A 16,592-nucleotide genomic window follows, 5' to 3' on the forward strand; every position below is an offset into this window, starting at 1 on the left:
CTATAGAAAGACAAGATTGCAACAGCAAATCTCAGAGAATTTCCTTAACATACCCACATTACAAAGGCCCACGGTAGAAGACTGAATTCTACCACATAAAGACCCTCTTGCTAAATGTTATGCTGTAAGAGTGAAGCATGAACATAGGACTTGTGAGAACATGTCTGAACAGCCCCTTAAACAACTTTAGTGTCAGTTGCTGGATGAAGTGAAATAGGCTTGGAAATAAGCTTCAAATTTTGTTAAGTGAGTTGGTGAGGACTTAAGTTTTACACATCATTATTAGCAGGGCTCGACAAATCACCCCATTCACCAGCAGCGCGCACATGCGCAGTGTGGGTCTTGTGCCTGTGCAGTGCAGGGCTGGCAACTAGGTTTTGCTGCCATTTGTCAAGCCCTGATTATTACTGCATTTGTGAGGTGCGCTGGTGAAATAAAACAGCTGCCAAGTTTAAACTCAAGGGATATTTTCCTATTGCTTACTATCCCGAGATAGCTGGCTTTCTTGTTTTCTAATTACAGCCACTCCCCGAGTTACGAACAAGTTACGGACCAACACTTGGCCCGTAACTCAAAGTGTTCATAACTTGGATCCAATAGAATTAGATGGCGACTGCGCTGTTTGTATGTGCGGATTGCCGTTCGTTACTCGGATCTGCATTTACGACCACTTTGGTCGTAAGTGCGGATGGTCGTAAGTGGAGGTGGTCGTAACTCAGGGAGCAGCTGTAAAATATTAAATGAATTATTAACTGTTCACCACTTTCGGCACATTACTGGTTTATTTGCTATGATTTCTGGAGAAGGTTGGAATTTGTTCTGAGAGGCAACAGGAACTGGAAAGATGTCTTGTGCAGCAGATTCACTGGACGATAACCGAGCTAATTTGTTCCCATCTAGGGATATTATATTGCAGGTAATCAGCTAATCAAGTACAGGCAGTCCCCGAGTTAAGCGGATCCGACTTATGTCGGATCCGCAGTTACGAACGGGGCTTTTCTCGCCCCAGAGGACTGGAGCGGCGGGACGCCCAGATGCGCTGCAGTCCCGCCGCCCCCGTCCTCCGGGCGAGAAAAGCTGCTCCACGTCTCCCTGGTCTGCTGGGGGGGGGGGGGAGCCCCCCGCAGCAGACCAGGGAGACGGGGAGCAAAGCCTTGGAGCACGCCCGCAGCGGGACAGCCCGGGCGCGCCTGGGCTGTCCCGCTGCGGGCGTGCTCCAAGGCTTTGCTCCCGGTCTCCCTGCAGACCAGGGAGACGGAGCAAAGCCGTGGAGGACGCGGGCAGTCCGCCACCCGTGTCTCCCTGGTCTGCTGGGGGGGGGGGGGGGGGAGGTGCAGCTATTGCCCCATTCCCCCCCCCCCAGCAGACCAGGCTTTTCTTGCCTACGCCTGGGGTAGTGCAGCTGGGGCACCACCGGGTTGGTCCCGCAGCGCCGCTCCTCGGCGCTACTGTACCAACCCGGCAGCACCCCAGCTGCTCTGCCCCAGGCGTCCTGATTCAGCCGCTGCTGGTCAGTTTCAGCAGCGGCTGAATCAGGACACCTGGGGCAGAGCAGCTGGGGTGCTGCTGGGTTGCTCCAGTAGCGCCGCTCCTCGGCGCTACTGGAGCAACCCAGCAGCACCCCAGCTGCTCTGCCCCAGGCATCCCCAAGTCAGCCGCTGCTGAAACTGACCAGGGGCTGACTACAGGAAGCCCGAGGCAGAGTTGCTCTGCCCCGGGCTTCCTGGAATCAGCCGCTGATCAGTTTCAGCAGCAGCTGACTTGGGGACGCCTGGGTTTCTTAAGTTGAATCCGTATGTTAGTCAGAACTGGCGTCCAGATTCAGCTGCTGTTGAAACTGATCAGTTTCAGCAGTGGCTGACGCCAGTTCCGACTTACATACAGATTCAACTTAAGAACAAACATACAGTCCCTATCTTGTACGTAACCCGGGAACTGCCTGTAGTTGACAAAATTTCCATCAACTCCTCGATTAGTCGATAATGGGGGGAAAACTGCAGAGCTACAGTGCTGGGAACTAACCCCGCTGCAGCTCTGCCCTTTAAATGTATTAAGAGACCGGCAGCTCTTAATACATTTAAAAAGCAGAGGCACCGCATCTGGCACGGAGTGTGATCTGGGAATCTGATGATTTCTGGCTTGCACCTGGTCCCTCACTACACCTCTGCTTCCCCTATGCCCAGAGACAGTGCTGGGGGGAACTGGCTTTTAAGGCAGCTTACCCAACACCAGCTCCCCCAGTTGCTGCCTCTCTCTGATAGAGGCAGCTAGGGTTGGGGGGAAATGACTGGTCGAGTCATTAGCTTATGCTAATTGGGTAGTCGGCTAGTCACTTACATCCCTATTCCCATTTTAATGTTTTTATTAAATGCTGCTGAATGTATTCTGATGTTAACAGATTAAATGTCAGGGTGCCTTGACATCATTTTTACTATTCCTTACATCTGAATAAACTGAACTGCCCATCAGATGTCATTTGTTTATGTCCTTAAATGCCCACTCTGCGCTACTCTGTAGACTACAGGTATAAGCATGATTAGGCTTATGAAAGCCGTATCAATGTAATAGGCTCAGTTAGTGAAGCAATCCCTCCAGACTTACCAGTATGCGTCCTAACATGTGTTTTAAGGTGGTGGCTTGCAGCAAACGCTTTTCCACAGCCGTCATGATCACACCTGAGGGAAGAACCAAACCAAAAAGTATATATTGGGTATAATGTGAAGTCATGCTTCCCTGACTGAATGGCAGGAAGCTCCAGATTTAAACTCTGTTACCTCCTAATAGTTACTGTTATCTGGCTACACATGATGCCCAGAGTACAATGTGACAATTGCAATCACCATTTTTTAAGGATTCAACTTTCCACCATAGCAGGGAAGAAACAACAAATTTTGCAGATGTGCTGCTCATCACAGCAGTTTGGCCAGCCTGATCTACTTGATAACAGAATAATTGGGTGCTAATTGCAATACAGACCTCTTCAAACCAGTTGAAGTGGTAGTACAGACACACTCATGGGCCTAGCCTGCTTCACTGGACCAAAAGTGAAAATGTTTTGAGCAGTTTGTGTCTCAATTCTTACAATAAGCCTCTTTTTTAGCAACTCTGATGATTTGCACATGCTCTCAGTTATCAAAATCACCTGTCATTCTCCCCACAGGAAAGAAAACTGTCTAGTCTAGCAACTTACCGAAATGGCTTTTCTCCTGTGTGTGTTCGAATGTGCTTCCTAAGATCACTGAGCGTTGTGAAATATTTACTGCAGCCTTCACTGTCACAGTTAAATGTTTTTCCTGTGTGAAGCCTCTGATGTGCTTTCAACCTGCAAAGCATTCCAAATAAATCTTAGCACCTGCAGCACAGTAATGGCAAGTGTTCCCTGTAAGCTCAGCGCTTGGGTGGATGCCCAAACGAGATTCAAATGTCACCCAGCTGATTAGCAGAGTGCCCAGAGCACCCACAGCTGGCAGCATGTGTTTCTATTGGTGGTGCACATCTGCACATGTTTTGATGCACATAAAGTTTAATTTTTTCCATCCATCTGTAGAATAGAGAGAACATTGGCTCATTAGCCTCAGGTAGGAACATTACCAAACAACAAGGACCACAAGACAGATTCAAAGGCTTAAATTCTGGTGTGTTTGTTAATAAATTCTGATACGGATAAGTTTAAGGACTGAAGTACGCAAATCAAAAAATCTGAAAGCTCTAGATGACTGAACAGTGTCAAGTGCAAATAGCATTACATTTACTTTAACACAAATAATCAATGATAATATCACAAATGCGGCTCTCCCAGTCGTTGGTACTGATGAAAGTGGACCTTCATGCTGATTTAAGATTCTATAGCAGAATTAGATCTGGAGCTGGGAGAAGGACCCAACCCCAATAGCTGTAGCTAGGGAGCTCAAACAAAAACTGAATTTGATAGGAAAAACAGTGGTAAGCGTCTGCCATGCAAAACAGAGATGCCTGGAGGGGCTCTTACCTATACAGCGTATTGAATGCCTTTTCGCAGCCCTGCACGTCACACTCAAACGGCTTTTCCTTAGTGTGCACTCGAACATGGATTTTGAGACTATAGGAGGTAAGGAAGGCCTTGCCACAACCTTGCTGATTGCAGACAAATGTGTATTCTCCACGATGTGTCTTCTGGTGAGTCCGCAGATTTCCAGCCGTGCTATAGGTGCGAGGGCAGCCCTCAAAGGTGCACTGGTATCTCTTAACCTATGAGAAAAATGCTGCAGAGTTTAAGTCTACAAAATGCATGATTCCACCAAATCTAGTTTTTAGCACGTTGGGGATCTAAGCCAGGGTATTGGCTCTGATATGGTTCATTGCCTGGTTCATTTGTTCTAATTAAAGATGAGGAGGAGCCAGGTTTGATCCCAGAATGATACCAATGTATTTTTTTAATTAACAGATTAATTTTTTTAATTTAAGTACCAAATCATTTTGCCCTTCCATTGAGTTACAGGGGAAAAAAACAAAGGCAAACCTACAGAAATAGTAGTTTTCAGAGTTTAATTAATAAAGGAACATGTGTCTAGGGTGATGATACATCAAAATGAAGGATTAAATCCCCATATGCATTCCAAATTAAAATAAACTTGGCTTTTAGCAATGGGCATTCTACTATAGTAGAACATTTAAGGGAAGAGGCAGACAGACACATACTTTTCTAACCTGATCCACCAAAGTGCTGAACCCTCTTAACTTCCATGAAACTCCTCAGGGTGAAGTGTAGTTGCTCAGCATTTCCCAGAACTATGAGTCTAAGAAAATACTGCTATTTACTCACTCTCGCTTGTTTTTAATAAAAATAATGTGTCTAAATTTACATTCAAAGTCTTCAAAAGTGTTCAGCTGTCTGTTAACCAAGACAAATGTCTAATTTCAAATGCACATTAGCAAGTCCAGAAAGAGCAACCCTGCAGTCTGTAATAATTCAAAACTCACCAAACATACCCTATGAGGAGTAAAAGCCCAGGACAGAAGGATAACTCTGCACTATGCTCCTCCAATATACTCAGGAACTGGACTTCTTACAAGTTACTGTGAATTATAGACTGCTTTGCTCCATCTAGTCCATATTTTCTTATAATTTATAGAACTAATGTAAAATTGGGGCATTTTCTTTGCCCCAATAGGGTCTATGTGATAATACTACCAACTAACTGGGAATATCAGCTCAATGAAGCAAAAGTTTGCAGAGATCTAACTGGGAAGAAGCCAATGCCAGTCTATCTATGAGTTCATCTGTCTGAGAGTCCATTTGTTCATGAACTCCTAAATAGTAATAGCTAAAAGGCCACCAAATTTGGTAGGAGGCTTCCTCTTATCCCAGCTTAAAGCAAGGTCAATGTTTGGTTGTGCCAGGAAAACAGGACATAGGACTGGGACTGTTTTCCAGACCATGAAAAGGGAGGAGGCAGAGAAGAGGGATATGATATTGAGGCTATGTCTACCCTGCAGAGCTTTTCCAGGATACCAACACATGCGTCTGCTTTTTCAGAATAGTTTCTGAACCCTCTTAACTTCAGAATAGTTTCTGAAAAAGCAGACGTGTTTTCGGCATCCCTGTATTCCTCTCAGTGAGAGAAATAAGGGATGTTCTCAAAGAGGAGTTTTTTCTGAAATTTGGCCCTGTGTAGATGGGCCAAATTTTGGAAAAGCCTCTTTCAGAAAAAAAGTGGAAAAAGATATGCAAATTGCAGTTTGCATATCTTTTTCCGACTTTTCTTTGCTGTGTAGCTATAGTCTCAGTGACCACTGTGGGCAGCAAGCACAGGGGACAGTTATAGTGTAGAGTAACCACTGAGGGCAACCATGCCAGTAAGACAGTGGCCAGCTGCAGACAAGGCTCTGCATGTCACCAGCCAACGGAGCTGGTAAGTGGCTCCCCTACTCCAAACACAGTGTTGGAGGGAATCAACCCAACCCGATCCAGAAGAAGCCAGAACCAGTCCCAGCTCCCTCCTCCGGGAGGACAGATCCCCGCCCCCCATCTGGACCAGCTGCGAGGCCAGAGGGGACAGCTACAGGCCAGGGCCAGTGCCCAGAGGCTCAGCTCTTCCCCTTCCCTGCCGCCCTCCCCCGCCGGCCTTCCTCCCAGACGTACTGCAAGACAGAGGGAGGTAGGGATATGCTGCCCCTGGACCAGCTGCAGGTCAGGGGACCAGCTGCAGGTCAGGGGACCAGCTGCAGATTAGGGCCAGCCTGTGGACCCTCACACCTCCCCAGACAAGCTGCAGGGCCCGGGAAGAGGGGAGTGCTACTGGCCTGAGGCAGCCTCCCAGAACCTTGCCTCCTCCGAACCAGCTGGAGGGCTGGGGGAGAGGGGTGCTTCTGGAGGCCAGAGCCAGCCCCCACAGCCTTACCCCTCCAGAGCAGCTGCAGTTCCAAAGGAGAATTGGCCCCCCTCTGTCCCAGTCAGGCTGCAGGGTGGGGGGAGGCAGGTGAATACTGGGGCCACCTCCCCAGAGGCTGCCCCCCGAGCAGCTGCAAGCCAGAGCCAGCTCCCAGAGCCTCTCAACCCTCCTAGATCAGCTGCAAGGCCCAAGCCCCTGCCCTGACTCCTGCATATCTCCACACCTACAGCCTCATGCACTGAGCCCCTCCTTAATGACCCAAGCAACACCAGGTACATTTGCTACAGGCTGAAACTCTCTTAACTGGGATTCTCTGGTCTGGGAACATCCATGGTCTGGTCTCTGATGTTGCAGGACCAGAGAGTCCCGGTGGAGGACCAGCGGCATGGATCCCTGAACCAGAATTCCCAAACAGCTGTTTGGATCACCTGACTCATGTCCGATTAAATTTGAAAGACGTCCTAACAAGCTTCTGCACAAAATCCCGTCAATGCTAATTATCATATTGATAATTTTAATTTGACTGCATTGGCTAAGAACCCCTACCAGTCATAAAATATTTCTAGAGCCCCAGTGCACTGTCTAGGCAGCTGGCACATGGAAATGCAGTATTCCAACAGAGGTTTAGAAACATTTCTAAAAACAGAGCAAAGCTACAATACACAAGGAAGAACTTGCTGCTTTTCTCTGACCGTGAACTCTCTTATAGGGATGCAAGTTTTTTGTCACCAAAATTGGGTGTTTTTCCTAACAATAATTGCATTGCAGTGTGCATGCTCTCACTGTTTTGTCACCAAAGGCAATTTTTGTCGGACAAGACTCTGTGGTATAGATTTAGCCTCAGGCTTCCTCGCTGTCACTGGAGGTTAAGAAACGAAGAGGGACAGATTTATGGGTATATTATCAGGCTGCAAACGTATGTTGATGCTGCTTTGAGTGAAGCAAGGTAACCAACATTGGAAATTGGGTGAATGTGACAAACAGCACAATTTTAGCACCAAAAATACTAACCAATAGCACAACTGGTCAAGAACCTACTGAAAGCTCCTGGAAGTCCTACCAGAAATGAAAGCATCTGGTTCATGCTTTGCATTGTATTTGGTATAAATTAAATGAGCAGTTGAGTCTTCGGTACAGATAATAGACCATGCCTACTGTAAAAGCCCTTTTGTTAGTATTTGGAGATGAGCTTGGCATACTGTTTATGGAATCTCCCCCTGCCCTTTTAAAAGCATCAGTGATGTGTTTAAACCCTTTAGCCTCAAATAAAGGGAGGAGATTTGAAGCAGATTCATACACATGTAGAGTAAGTGCACACACGGCCATAGTGCACACATGGCCATAGCTTTCAGAATGTTTCATATAAAACACCTGAGCTTAGTATTAGAAACAATCAAAGACACAAAATTAAAATCAGTCTCTAAAAAATATTCTGTAAGTAGTGTCCCCTATCCAAAGCTGCAACAGAGCTTCTTGTATACAATATGCTGTTTTTCAGGAAATTTTAATCAGTTATTTTAAACAGGAGCTTGAGGAGGGATTTTCAAAAGCATGCAGCTTTTGACTCAGAGTGTCTTATTACTGCATGTGATAAGAACATTTAGGTCAGAGTGGAGCACCTCTGAAAATTCTAGTTGGATTTTGGAAGCTCAGTGGCTCAATCATACCAGGAGAGTACACATTAAGGATGTAAATGAGTAGTCAACTACTCGCATTCTGCCCCCTTGCTGCTGTTGTATCAGAAGCAGGGGGGGGGGGGGATCAGAGGCAGCAGCAGGTAAGAAGGGGGGCAGCAGCCCTTGTCCGCAGGTGGTCTGAGCTCCCTGAGGACAGGAGCTGCTCCGCATCTCCCTGAGCAGCCTCTATCCGCAGTGAGCCTGGGCCTACCATGGGCAGAGGCTGCTTTGTGGTAGCAGCCCCTGTCCGTGCCTGGCCCGACCTTCCTGTGGACATGGCCTGCTGTCACCTCGCACTGCTGCCTCTATCAGAGGCAGCAGCAAGGGGTGGGTGGCAGACAGCCCGTCTGTGAGGAGCTGGTTTTTAAACTGGCTCCCCTTAGGGACCAGCTCCCCTGCCATCCCACAGTACTGTCTCTGATACATAGGCAGCAGCACAGGGTGACAGAGGGCTCCCTGGGAGTGGGGCTGGGAGCACACAGGGAGATTTTATGCATTAACACAACTATTCAACTACCCGATAACTAAGGGTATGTCTACACTACAGCACTACTTCAAACTAACTTAATTCGAATTAGTTAATTCAAACTAAGCTAATTTGAATTGGTGCATCTAGACCTAAAAACTAATTTGAATTAGCATTTTGCTAATTCAAAATAGCATGTCCACATTGAGTGGACTCTGAACCCAAGTTAAGGTTGGCTGGAACCAGTGCTGACAGGGCATCAGGTTAGGACTTAGAGTGTGGAGCTGCTGCCTCAGGCTAGCCGAAGGCTGTGCTTAAAGGGACCCGACCCCCACCCCGGACAGACAGTTCTCAGGGTTCCCCGCTTGCTTGTCTAACTCTATGAGGGACAACAAAGCAGTCTTGTCTTGGAGTGCCCTGAGTGTCCACACTCGGCACATCACAGCACTCGGCCATCAGCCCGGCTGCACTTGCCGCAGGCTGCCATCGGGGGGGGGGGGGTCAATCGGGGGTCTGTCAGGATCCAGGAGGCCCTGAAGGATAGCTTCCACCCCGAGGAGCCCGCAGAGCCACCCCAGTGCTCCCCATCGGGGGCTCGTGCCCCATTCCTCCCATACCTCCTTCCACTTACCCCTCTCTAGCCCCCCTTCCTGATGTAAAAAATAAAGGACACGTATGTTCAAAAATAAAAACTCTCTTTATTTAACAAAACTGGGGGCAGAGGGGGAGGGAGGATTAACCTCTGGGGAGACTGGTGAAAGGAGGTGGGAGAGGGGAAGAGAGAAGGTGGAAGAGGGGAGGGGGAAACCTGGGAGGAGGGAGCTGGAAGGGGGGAAACCAGGGGAAGGAGGGGAAGTATAAAACTATGGTACGCCATATCTTCAGTACTGTGTACAGATGTGGTCTCCTCACCTCAAAGAAGATATTTTGGTCTTGGAAAGGATTCAGAAAAGGGCAACTACAATGGATTAGGGGTTTGGAACAGATCCCATATGAAGAGAGGCTAAAGAGACTGGGACTTTTCAGCTTAGAAAAGAGGAGACCGAGGGGGGATAGGATAGAGGTCTATAAAATCATGAATGGTGTGGAGAGGGTGAATAAAGAAAAGTTCTCCATTAGTTCCCATAATAGAAGGACTAGAGGACACCAAATGAAATGAATGGGTAGCAGGTTTCAAACTAATAAAAGAAAGTTCTTTTTCACACAGCGCATAGTCAACCTGTGGAACTCCTTGCCACAGGAGGCTGTGAAGGCTAGAACTATAAGGGTATGTCTAAACTACAATGTTAATTCGAACTAAGCTAATTCGAACTAACGGATCCAGACTAAAAAACTAGTTCGAATTAGCGTTTTGCTAATTCGAACTAGCATGTCCACATTAAATGGACCCTGAACCAGGCTTAAGGATGGCCGGAAGCAGTGCCGGCAGGGCATCAGAGGAGGACTTAGAGCGTGGAGATGCTGTCTCAGGCTAGCCGAGGGCTGTGCTTAAAGGGTCCCGACCCCCACCCCGGACAGACAGTTCTCAGGGGTGCCCCGCTTGCAAAGCAGTCCTGGCTTGGATTGCCCGGAGTACCCACACTGGACACATCACAGCACTCGGCCATCAGACCGGTTGCACTTGCCGCAGGCTGCCATCTGGGGAGAGGGGGCAATTGGGAGGCTGCAGGAGAGCTTCCACCCCCAGAAGCCCGCAGAGCCAGCCCAGTCCTCCCCTTCGGGGGCGCGTACGCCATTCCTCCCTCACCTCCTTCCACTTACCCTTCCCTAGCCCCTCTTCTTGATGTACAAAATAAAGGACAATTGTGTTCAAAAATAGAATCTCTCTTTATTGAACAAAACTGGGGGAGACTGGGAAAAGGAGGTGGGAGAAGGTAAGAGAAAGGGTGGGAGAGGGGAGGGCAACTAAAATGATCAGGGGTTGGGAACAGGTCCCATATGAAGAGAGGCTAAAGAGACTGGGACTTTTCAGCTTAGAAAAGAGGAGACGGAGGGGGGACAGGATAGAGGTCTCTAAAAGCAGGAGTTGGGTGGAGAGGGTGAATAAAGAAAAGTTCTCCATTAGTTCCCATAAAGAAGGACTAGAGGACACCAAAGGAAAGGAATGGGTAGCAGGCTTCAAACTAGTAACAGAAAGTTGTTCTTCACAAAGCAAAGAGTCAACCTGTGGAACTCCTTGCTGCAGGAGGCTGTGAAGGTTAGAACTAGAACTGAGTTTAAAGGGAAGTGAGATCAAGTCATGGAGGTTGGGTCCATGGAGTGGTATTAGCCAGGTGATAGGAGTGGTGTCCCTGCCCAAGGTTTGTGGAAGGCTGGAGAGGGATGGCACGAGACAAATGGCTTGGTCACTGTCTTTGGTCCATCCCCTCCAGGGTCCCTAGGGTTGGCCGCTGTCGGCAGACAGGCTACTGGGCTAGATGGACCTTTGGTCTGACCCAGTACGGCCATTGTAAGCTCAGGGTCGGGGATCTCAGTGGACCACCTTGATTTTCATGCACACCTGCTCCTGGGTGGCCAGGCTGGCAGCTCTCCCGCCCTAGACAGCCACTTTCCTGTGCCTAGTGTGGTGTCCGCACTAGCCCAGGCGGGTGCCCGCCTCTTGCGGTCCCGGGCAAGCTCCCGGGAGCCGCCAGCCTGGTCCCAGGAAGAGGGGGAGGGCTGGAGGGACATCGGGTGGGTGGCTCGATCCGTGCCAGGTGCAGGGTCTGCTGGCTGGGTGCTGGCAGGCTTGCACCTGGCACGGGTACCGTAGCCAGCCCGTGCCCCTTTAAGGGGTCCGGGTCCGGGAGGGGGGCAGACGAGTTTCCTTGGTGTTGGCCAGAGTGGCCACCAGGGAAAGCTGGGGAGGGCTAGCCTCCCACTACTTCGAATTAAGGGGCTAAACACCCCTTAATTCGAACTAGCTAGTTCAAATTAGGCTTAATCCTAGTAAAATGAGATTTTCCTAGTTCGAACTAAGCGCTCCGCTAGTTCAAATTAAATTCGAACTTGCGGAGTGCTAGTGTAGCGCCTATTAAAGTTAGTTCGAACTAACTTTGTAGTGTAGACATACCCTAACAGAGTTTAAAGAGAAGTTAGATAAAGTCATGGAGGTTGGGTCCATGGAGTGCTATTAGCCAGGGGGTAGGAATGGTGTCCCTGGCCTCTGTTTGTGGAAGGCTGGAGATGGATGGCAGGAGACAAATCGCTTGGTCATTGTCTTCGGTCCACTCCCTCCGGGGTACCTGGTGTTGGCCGCTGTCGGCAGACAGGATACTGGGCTAGATGGACCTTTGGTCTGACCTAGTACGGCCATTCTTATGTTCTAAGCTCAGGGTCGGGGGTCTCACTGGACCAACTTGATTTTCATGCAAAGCTGCTCCTGGGTTTGCATGTGGCCTTTGGTGGCCAGGCTGGCAGCTATCCTGCCCTAGACGGCCGCATTCCTGTACCTAGTGCAGAGGTCATGGACGTTGGAAGCCTCCCCCCAAACCTCGATGAGGTCCACAATCTCTGCACTAGACCAGGTGGGCGCCCGCCTCTTGTGGCCCTGGGCAGGCTCCTGGGAGCTGCCAGCCTGGTCCTGGGAAGAGGCACGTGGCTGGCTCATGCCGTGCCAGGTCTTCTGGCTGGGTGCTGGCAGGTTTGCAACTGGCACAAGCACCGTAGTGAGACCGTGCTCCTTTAAGGGCTCCGGGGCCGTGGGGGGCAGAAAAGTTTCCCTGGTTTGGCCCAGAGTGGCCACCAGGGCAAGCTGGGAAGGGCTAGCCTCCAACTAGTTCGAATTAAGTGGCTACACAGCCCTTAATTCGAACTACTTAATTCGAACTAGGCGTTAGTCCTCGTAGAATGAGGTTTACCTAGTTCAAATTAAGCACTCCGCTAGTTCGAATTAAGTTCGAACTAGCAGTTTGCATGTATAGATGCTCTGAAAATTAATTCAAACTAACAGCTGTTAATTCGAATTAACTTTGTAGTGCAGGCATACCCCAACATCCCTAGTACACATAATGGTGTCAGTCCTAGGTCCACGACAATTCAGTAGAGTGACGAGTACAAGATGACACCAAGCTTGGAGGAGTTGTACGTACTCTGGAGGACAGGATTAGAATTCAAACTGATCATGATATACTGAAGAATTAATAGAAACTCAACAATTCAATAAGGACAAGGCAAAACTACAAAATGACGAATAACTAGCTAGGTGGTCATGCTGCTGAAGAGAATTTGGAGTAGGGATGTAAAATCCCATTTAATTAGTTAACCAGTTAAATGTGGACAGGGTCAGCAGAACCAGCAGTCCCATGTGGGGGCCCAGCAGGACTAGAGCAGCCCTTCTCTCACAGGCTGCTCCCTGGGTACCAGTTAACCATTACCCTGTAAGCACACTCAATCAGCAGAAAGGAAAATGTAGGTTAGATATTTTGAAAAGTTTTCTACCTCTAAGGGTGGTTAAATACTGGAATAGCTTCCAGTAGAGATTGTTGACTCGACTCCTCAACACTGGAAGTTTTTAAGAAACAGGTTGGTCAAACTAGTCAAAGATGGTCTAGATTTACTTGATTCTGCCCCAATGCAGGGAGCAGGATTTGATAACTGAGATCCTTCCTAGTTCTATATTTCTAGGATTCAATGAATGCCTGCTTTTCAAAGTCAAAAAGCCCGGAGCGTCACAAACTACACGAGTGGTACCAAAGTGTAAAAACAAGACAAACCCCTTAGGTATCACAGGCATTAGATTTAAAAAAAAAAAAAAAAAAAAAGAGTAGTTACCAAGTGCTGGTAGTACAGTAACTCTAGGGAAAAGGGAAGTTAGGAAAAGCATCACACATTGAAGAACTCTGAATAGCGTGGAAAATATTTAACTGCAAAAAGCAGTGGGGATTGTGAAAGGACAGAGGGAGATTGCATAGACAGAAGCAAAAGAATCAAAAGCAAAAGTATGCATTGACACAGCATGAAAAGCAGTCTTGTCATTTACAACAGAAGGGCAATTGGAAACTGATGTCATACAGCAGCTATTAGGAGGCAGGAGGACACCTACAACCTTCGACTCTCAGTACCACAGACTAAACCTCTTTTTCAATTCCTTCTCCTTGGCAGAGGAGACCATTCTGTCAACCCCCACTATCTCTGATCTCATGTGCTTTATAAAGACACACCCTTGACTGTGGCAACAACTGATTCCAGGAAAAGGAATTTTGTAAGACAGTCCACAATTTGATACCCCCATCATTGGAGGTTTTTAAGAACAGTGTAGACAAACTTGTCAGTTAATATCTTAGTACACTCATTCATTCCTTGTACTGAGGCAGCACCAAGATGACATCTCAAGGTCTCTGCCAGCCCTACATTTCTATAGTTCTATGAATTTTAGCTGACATTAATGCAGCTGAAAATAAGGTGAAGCCAGCACCATACTTACAGACCATTTGAGACCTGCTGCCCAGGATTTTCTGGAGCAGATTCATTCTATGACACTACTACTTTCGATTAATTAACTGGGTACTGCTATCTACTCAGTTTCTACAAAAGGCCACAAGCAGAAACATGTATTGCATGGCTTCTTATGAATGGGTAGCCTAGCAATAAATAAATCCACTGAATCAAGTCCTTGCCAAACCTATCTTTCATTCATGTGAAACTTGCACTCAGTATAAAAGCATTCTGCCCAGAAGGTAATTGCTGTGAGTTTGGTACAAGCATCCACAAAGGAAAGCCAATGGGTTAACTGGATGGAAAGAGGAACCACACTATCAGCCAGATATGGAGGGTTGCTTCATATTCCTTGGTGTCTGAAAGGATACACAGAGACAGAGAAAAGGGAAAGAAAACACTAAATATGTTTAAGATGAAAAGTATCCTAACTCTAGAGAAAAGTCATGCACCAGCTTTCAGAGAAGTAAAAATAGAAAATTTTGACATTTTAGCATTTTTTAATTCCGCCTCCATGACAAGTCAGAACTGGAAAACCTAGCATCCATGGGAGAGGAGAATCATTGTGCAGAGTTGGCAAAACACACCATACTTTGTGGTCTCATAACAGCAAGACCACCCATCAAAGATAGCATGCATCAGCGATGCAGAATAGTTACACATCAGCTAGACCAGTGATGGGCAACCTGCAGCCCAAAGGCAGCACATGGTGTTTTGTGTGGCCTGTGAGACATTCTGTGTACCCACTGCTCACAGACAGGTTTGCCAGACTCCACTGGTTTCTATCCACATAGGTTTTTTTCCCCATACCAATATTACTCAAGTGACACACATTGAGGGCACGTGAAGCATGATGTGCGCTCGCTGCACTCAGCTTTGACTGTAAGAGCCATGCACTCCTTCTGCAGCCAAAGCGCTACTACAGTTCATTTAGCACAACCTGCAAATTCTAGGGACACATGTGCAGTTAGCAAAACTACCTTAACCCAGGAGACCATCTTGGTTACAACAATCTTGTGGCCCACTTAGAGGAAGGAGGTCCATTCATGTAGCCGAATCACTAGCCTAGGTTGCCCATTGTGGTGCTACACAATTTAAAAAGTGGATCTTACAGTTATAAGTTGAGATAAAACACGAGAAAGGTCTGGCATATAAAGCAGACTGGTTCATTTAAAACCAGACATGGGGTAGGAAAGTGAATTTTATTATTTGGAAAGAGGTACATTCTTTCCTAACAAGCTACCAGCTGTAGTACCATTCATTACTAATACACATCAGCACTAACATAACTAGCTCGCTGATAATGTGGTTTGTCCTGAAGTTAGGGTGTACACTGCTACATCAAAAAGCTCTATGTGCATGAGAATAATCTTTACATCAGCTACTGAAATGTGCTTTATTTTCTTGTGGACTACTCAAGATCATGGGCTCTAACCAGAAGCTTAACAGTGGCATGGTGCATGGCTGCATGCATAAGTAGTTAATGAGACAAGGAACTATGTAACCATATTCAAAGCAACACACATCTTTCAGTACATACAGCAAGCGTTTGTTTACAGTAGATAAAAGTTCTGTGCAGAGGTGACCAAACATCTAAAATGAAGCTGCTGTGCAGAACAGGAAAAAAAAATCAAGTTTTCCAGAAAAAGGCTTGATGCCATCACAACAAATGAAACGTGGCCCGAGGACACAGACAAAGATAGCAGAATACAAACACAAAGGAATATTACTTCTGTAGAACGCAGTGGCAATAGCTATATTGTATATCGTCTTTGCAAAGAAAGATGGGCAGGGCCTTGATGGGTAACCAGGAGTCTAGATTTTACACACAGGGGGCTAAGAGGAAGTTAAATGTATCTTTATTGACGGAAACTTGGTGGCATGAGGTAGAACACTGTCCAACTAGCTACATTGTTCAAACTGATGAGTAATTCAAAACCTAGTGAACACCAATTATAAGAAAACTGGGTTTAGGGTGAACTATTACCACTGAATAGGAAGCTTATGAAACTAAGAGAAGATGATGCAAGTACTAGCTAGTCTCATGGGAAAAGTACTACTAAAGGCAGAAAGGTGTAACAAAGTAAAAATTAACGGTGATCTCCAAACTTAAGTAATGGGGGCTAAGCCATTTTATACTTTGTGAATGTTCGTAAAGAGTTTGTTTTGCTTCTAGCTCTCAAACCATAAGCAACATCAAAGTCATCTTCCCTATCCAGTAAGGGCCAGAAAGTTAGCGTGTTAACTGTTTCAGGCTTTAATTGAAGGTGCAAAGGTGTTTAAAGATCTTCTCTCAGGCATTTAAATGAAGCAGACATAAGACCACATTTCCCTAGGACTCACTTTTACTGTGCCCCTACTACTACTTCTCTAGTAATTTTGCCTCCTTCACAAAGAGAAAAGTAGACATTGCCTCAATGTACAGTGTATAATAAAGCAGAAAAGACAACATCTTCCAAACCTTTTAAACAAGGACAACCCCATTTTTCACTCATTTGTAGAAGAACCCACACTGATTTTGCTAATACACAGTGCCCATTCTAGGACAATGGAAATGGCCAATTGAGTACCTTGTAAAGGATAACGGAAAACGGCAACATTGCATGAAAATAAAATTTAGCAATAGAGCAGTGGAGAAGGTGGTAGGTGCACTAATGACAAAGG

The 16,592-nt window shown here is 46.9% G+C and overlaps 1 protein-coding gene across 3 annotated transcripts in view; it reads right to left on the minus strand.

The window, feature by feature from the left end:
- MTF1 (metal regulatory transcription factor 1) overlaps positions 1-16,592 on the minus strand; it is a 39,289-nt gene that overhangs the window by 18,475 nt on the left and 4,222 nt on the right. For all 3 annotated transcript variants that reach the window (XM_075908516.2, XM_075908517.2, XM_006134245.4), the window contains exons 3-5: positions 3,989-4,227; positions 3,191-3,322; positions 2,602-2,675 (exon numbers count right to left, since the gene is read on the minus strand). In XM_075908516.2, the coding sequence (XP_075764631.1) occupies positions 2,602-2,675; positions 3,191-3,322; positions 3,989-4,227 (445 nt within the window). The remainder of the gene's footprint in view (positions 1-2,601; positions 2,676-3,190; positions 3,323-3,988; positions 4,228-16,592) is intronic.

The sequence above is a fragment of the Pelodiscus sinensis genome, chromosome 26, assembly GCF_052426305.1.
Source record: "Pelodiscus sinensis isolate ZL-2025 chromosome 26, ASM5242630v1, whole genome shotgun sequence".
NCBI classification, from domain to species: domain Eukaryota; kingdom Metazoa; phylum Chordata; order Testudines; family Trionychidae; genus Pelodiscus; species Pelodiscus sinensis.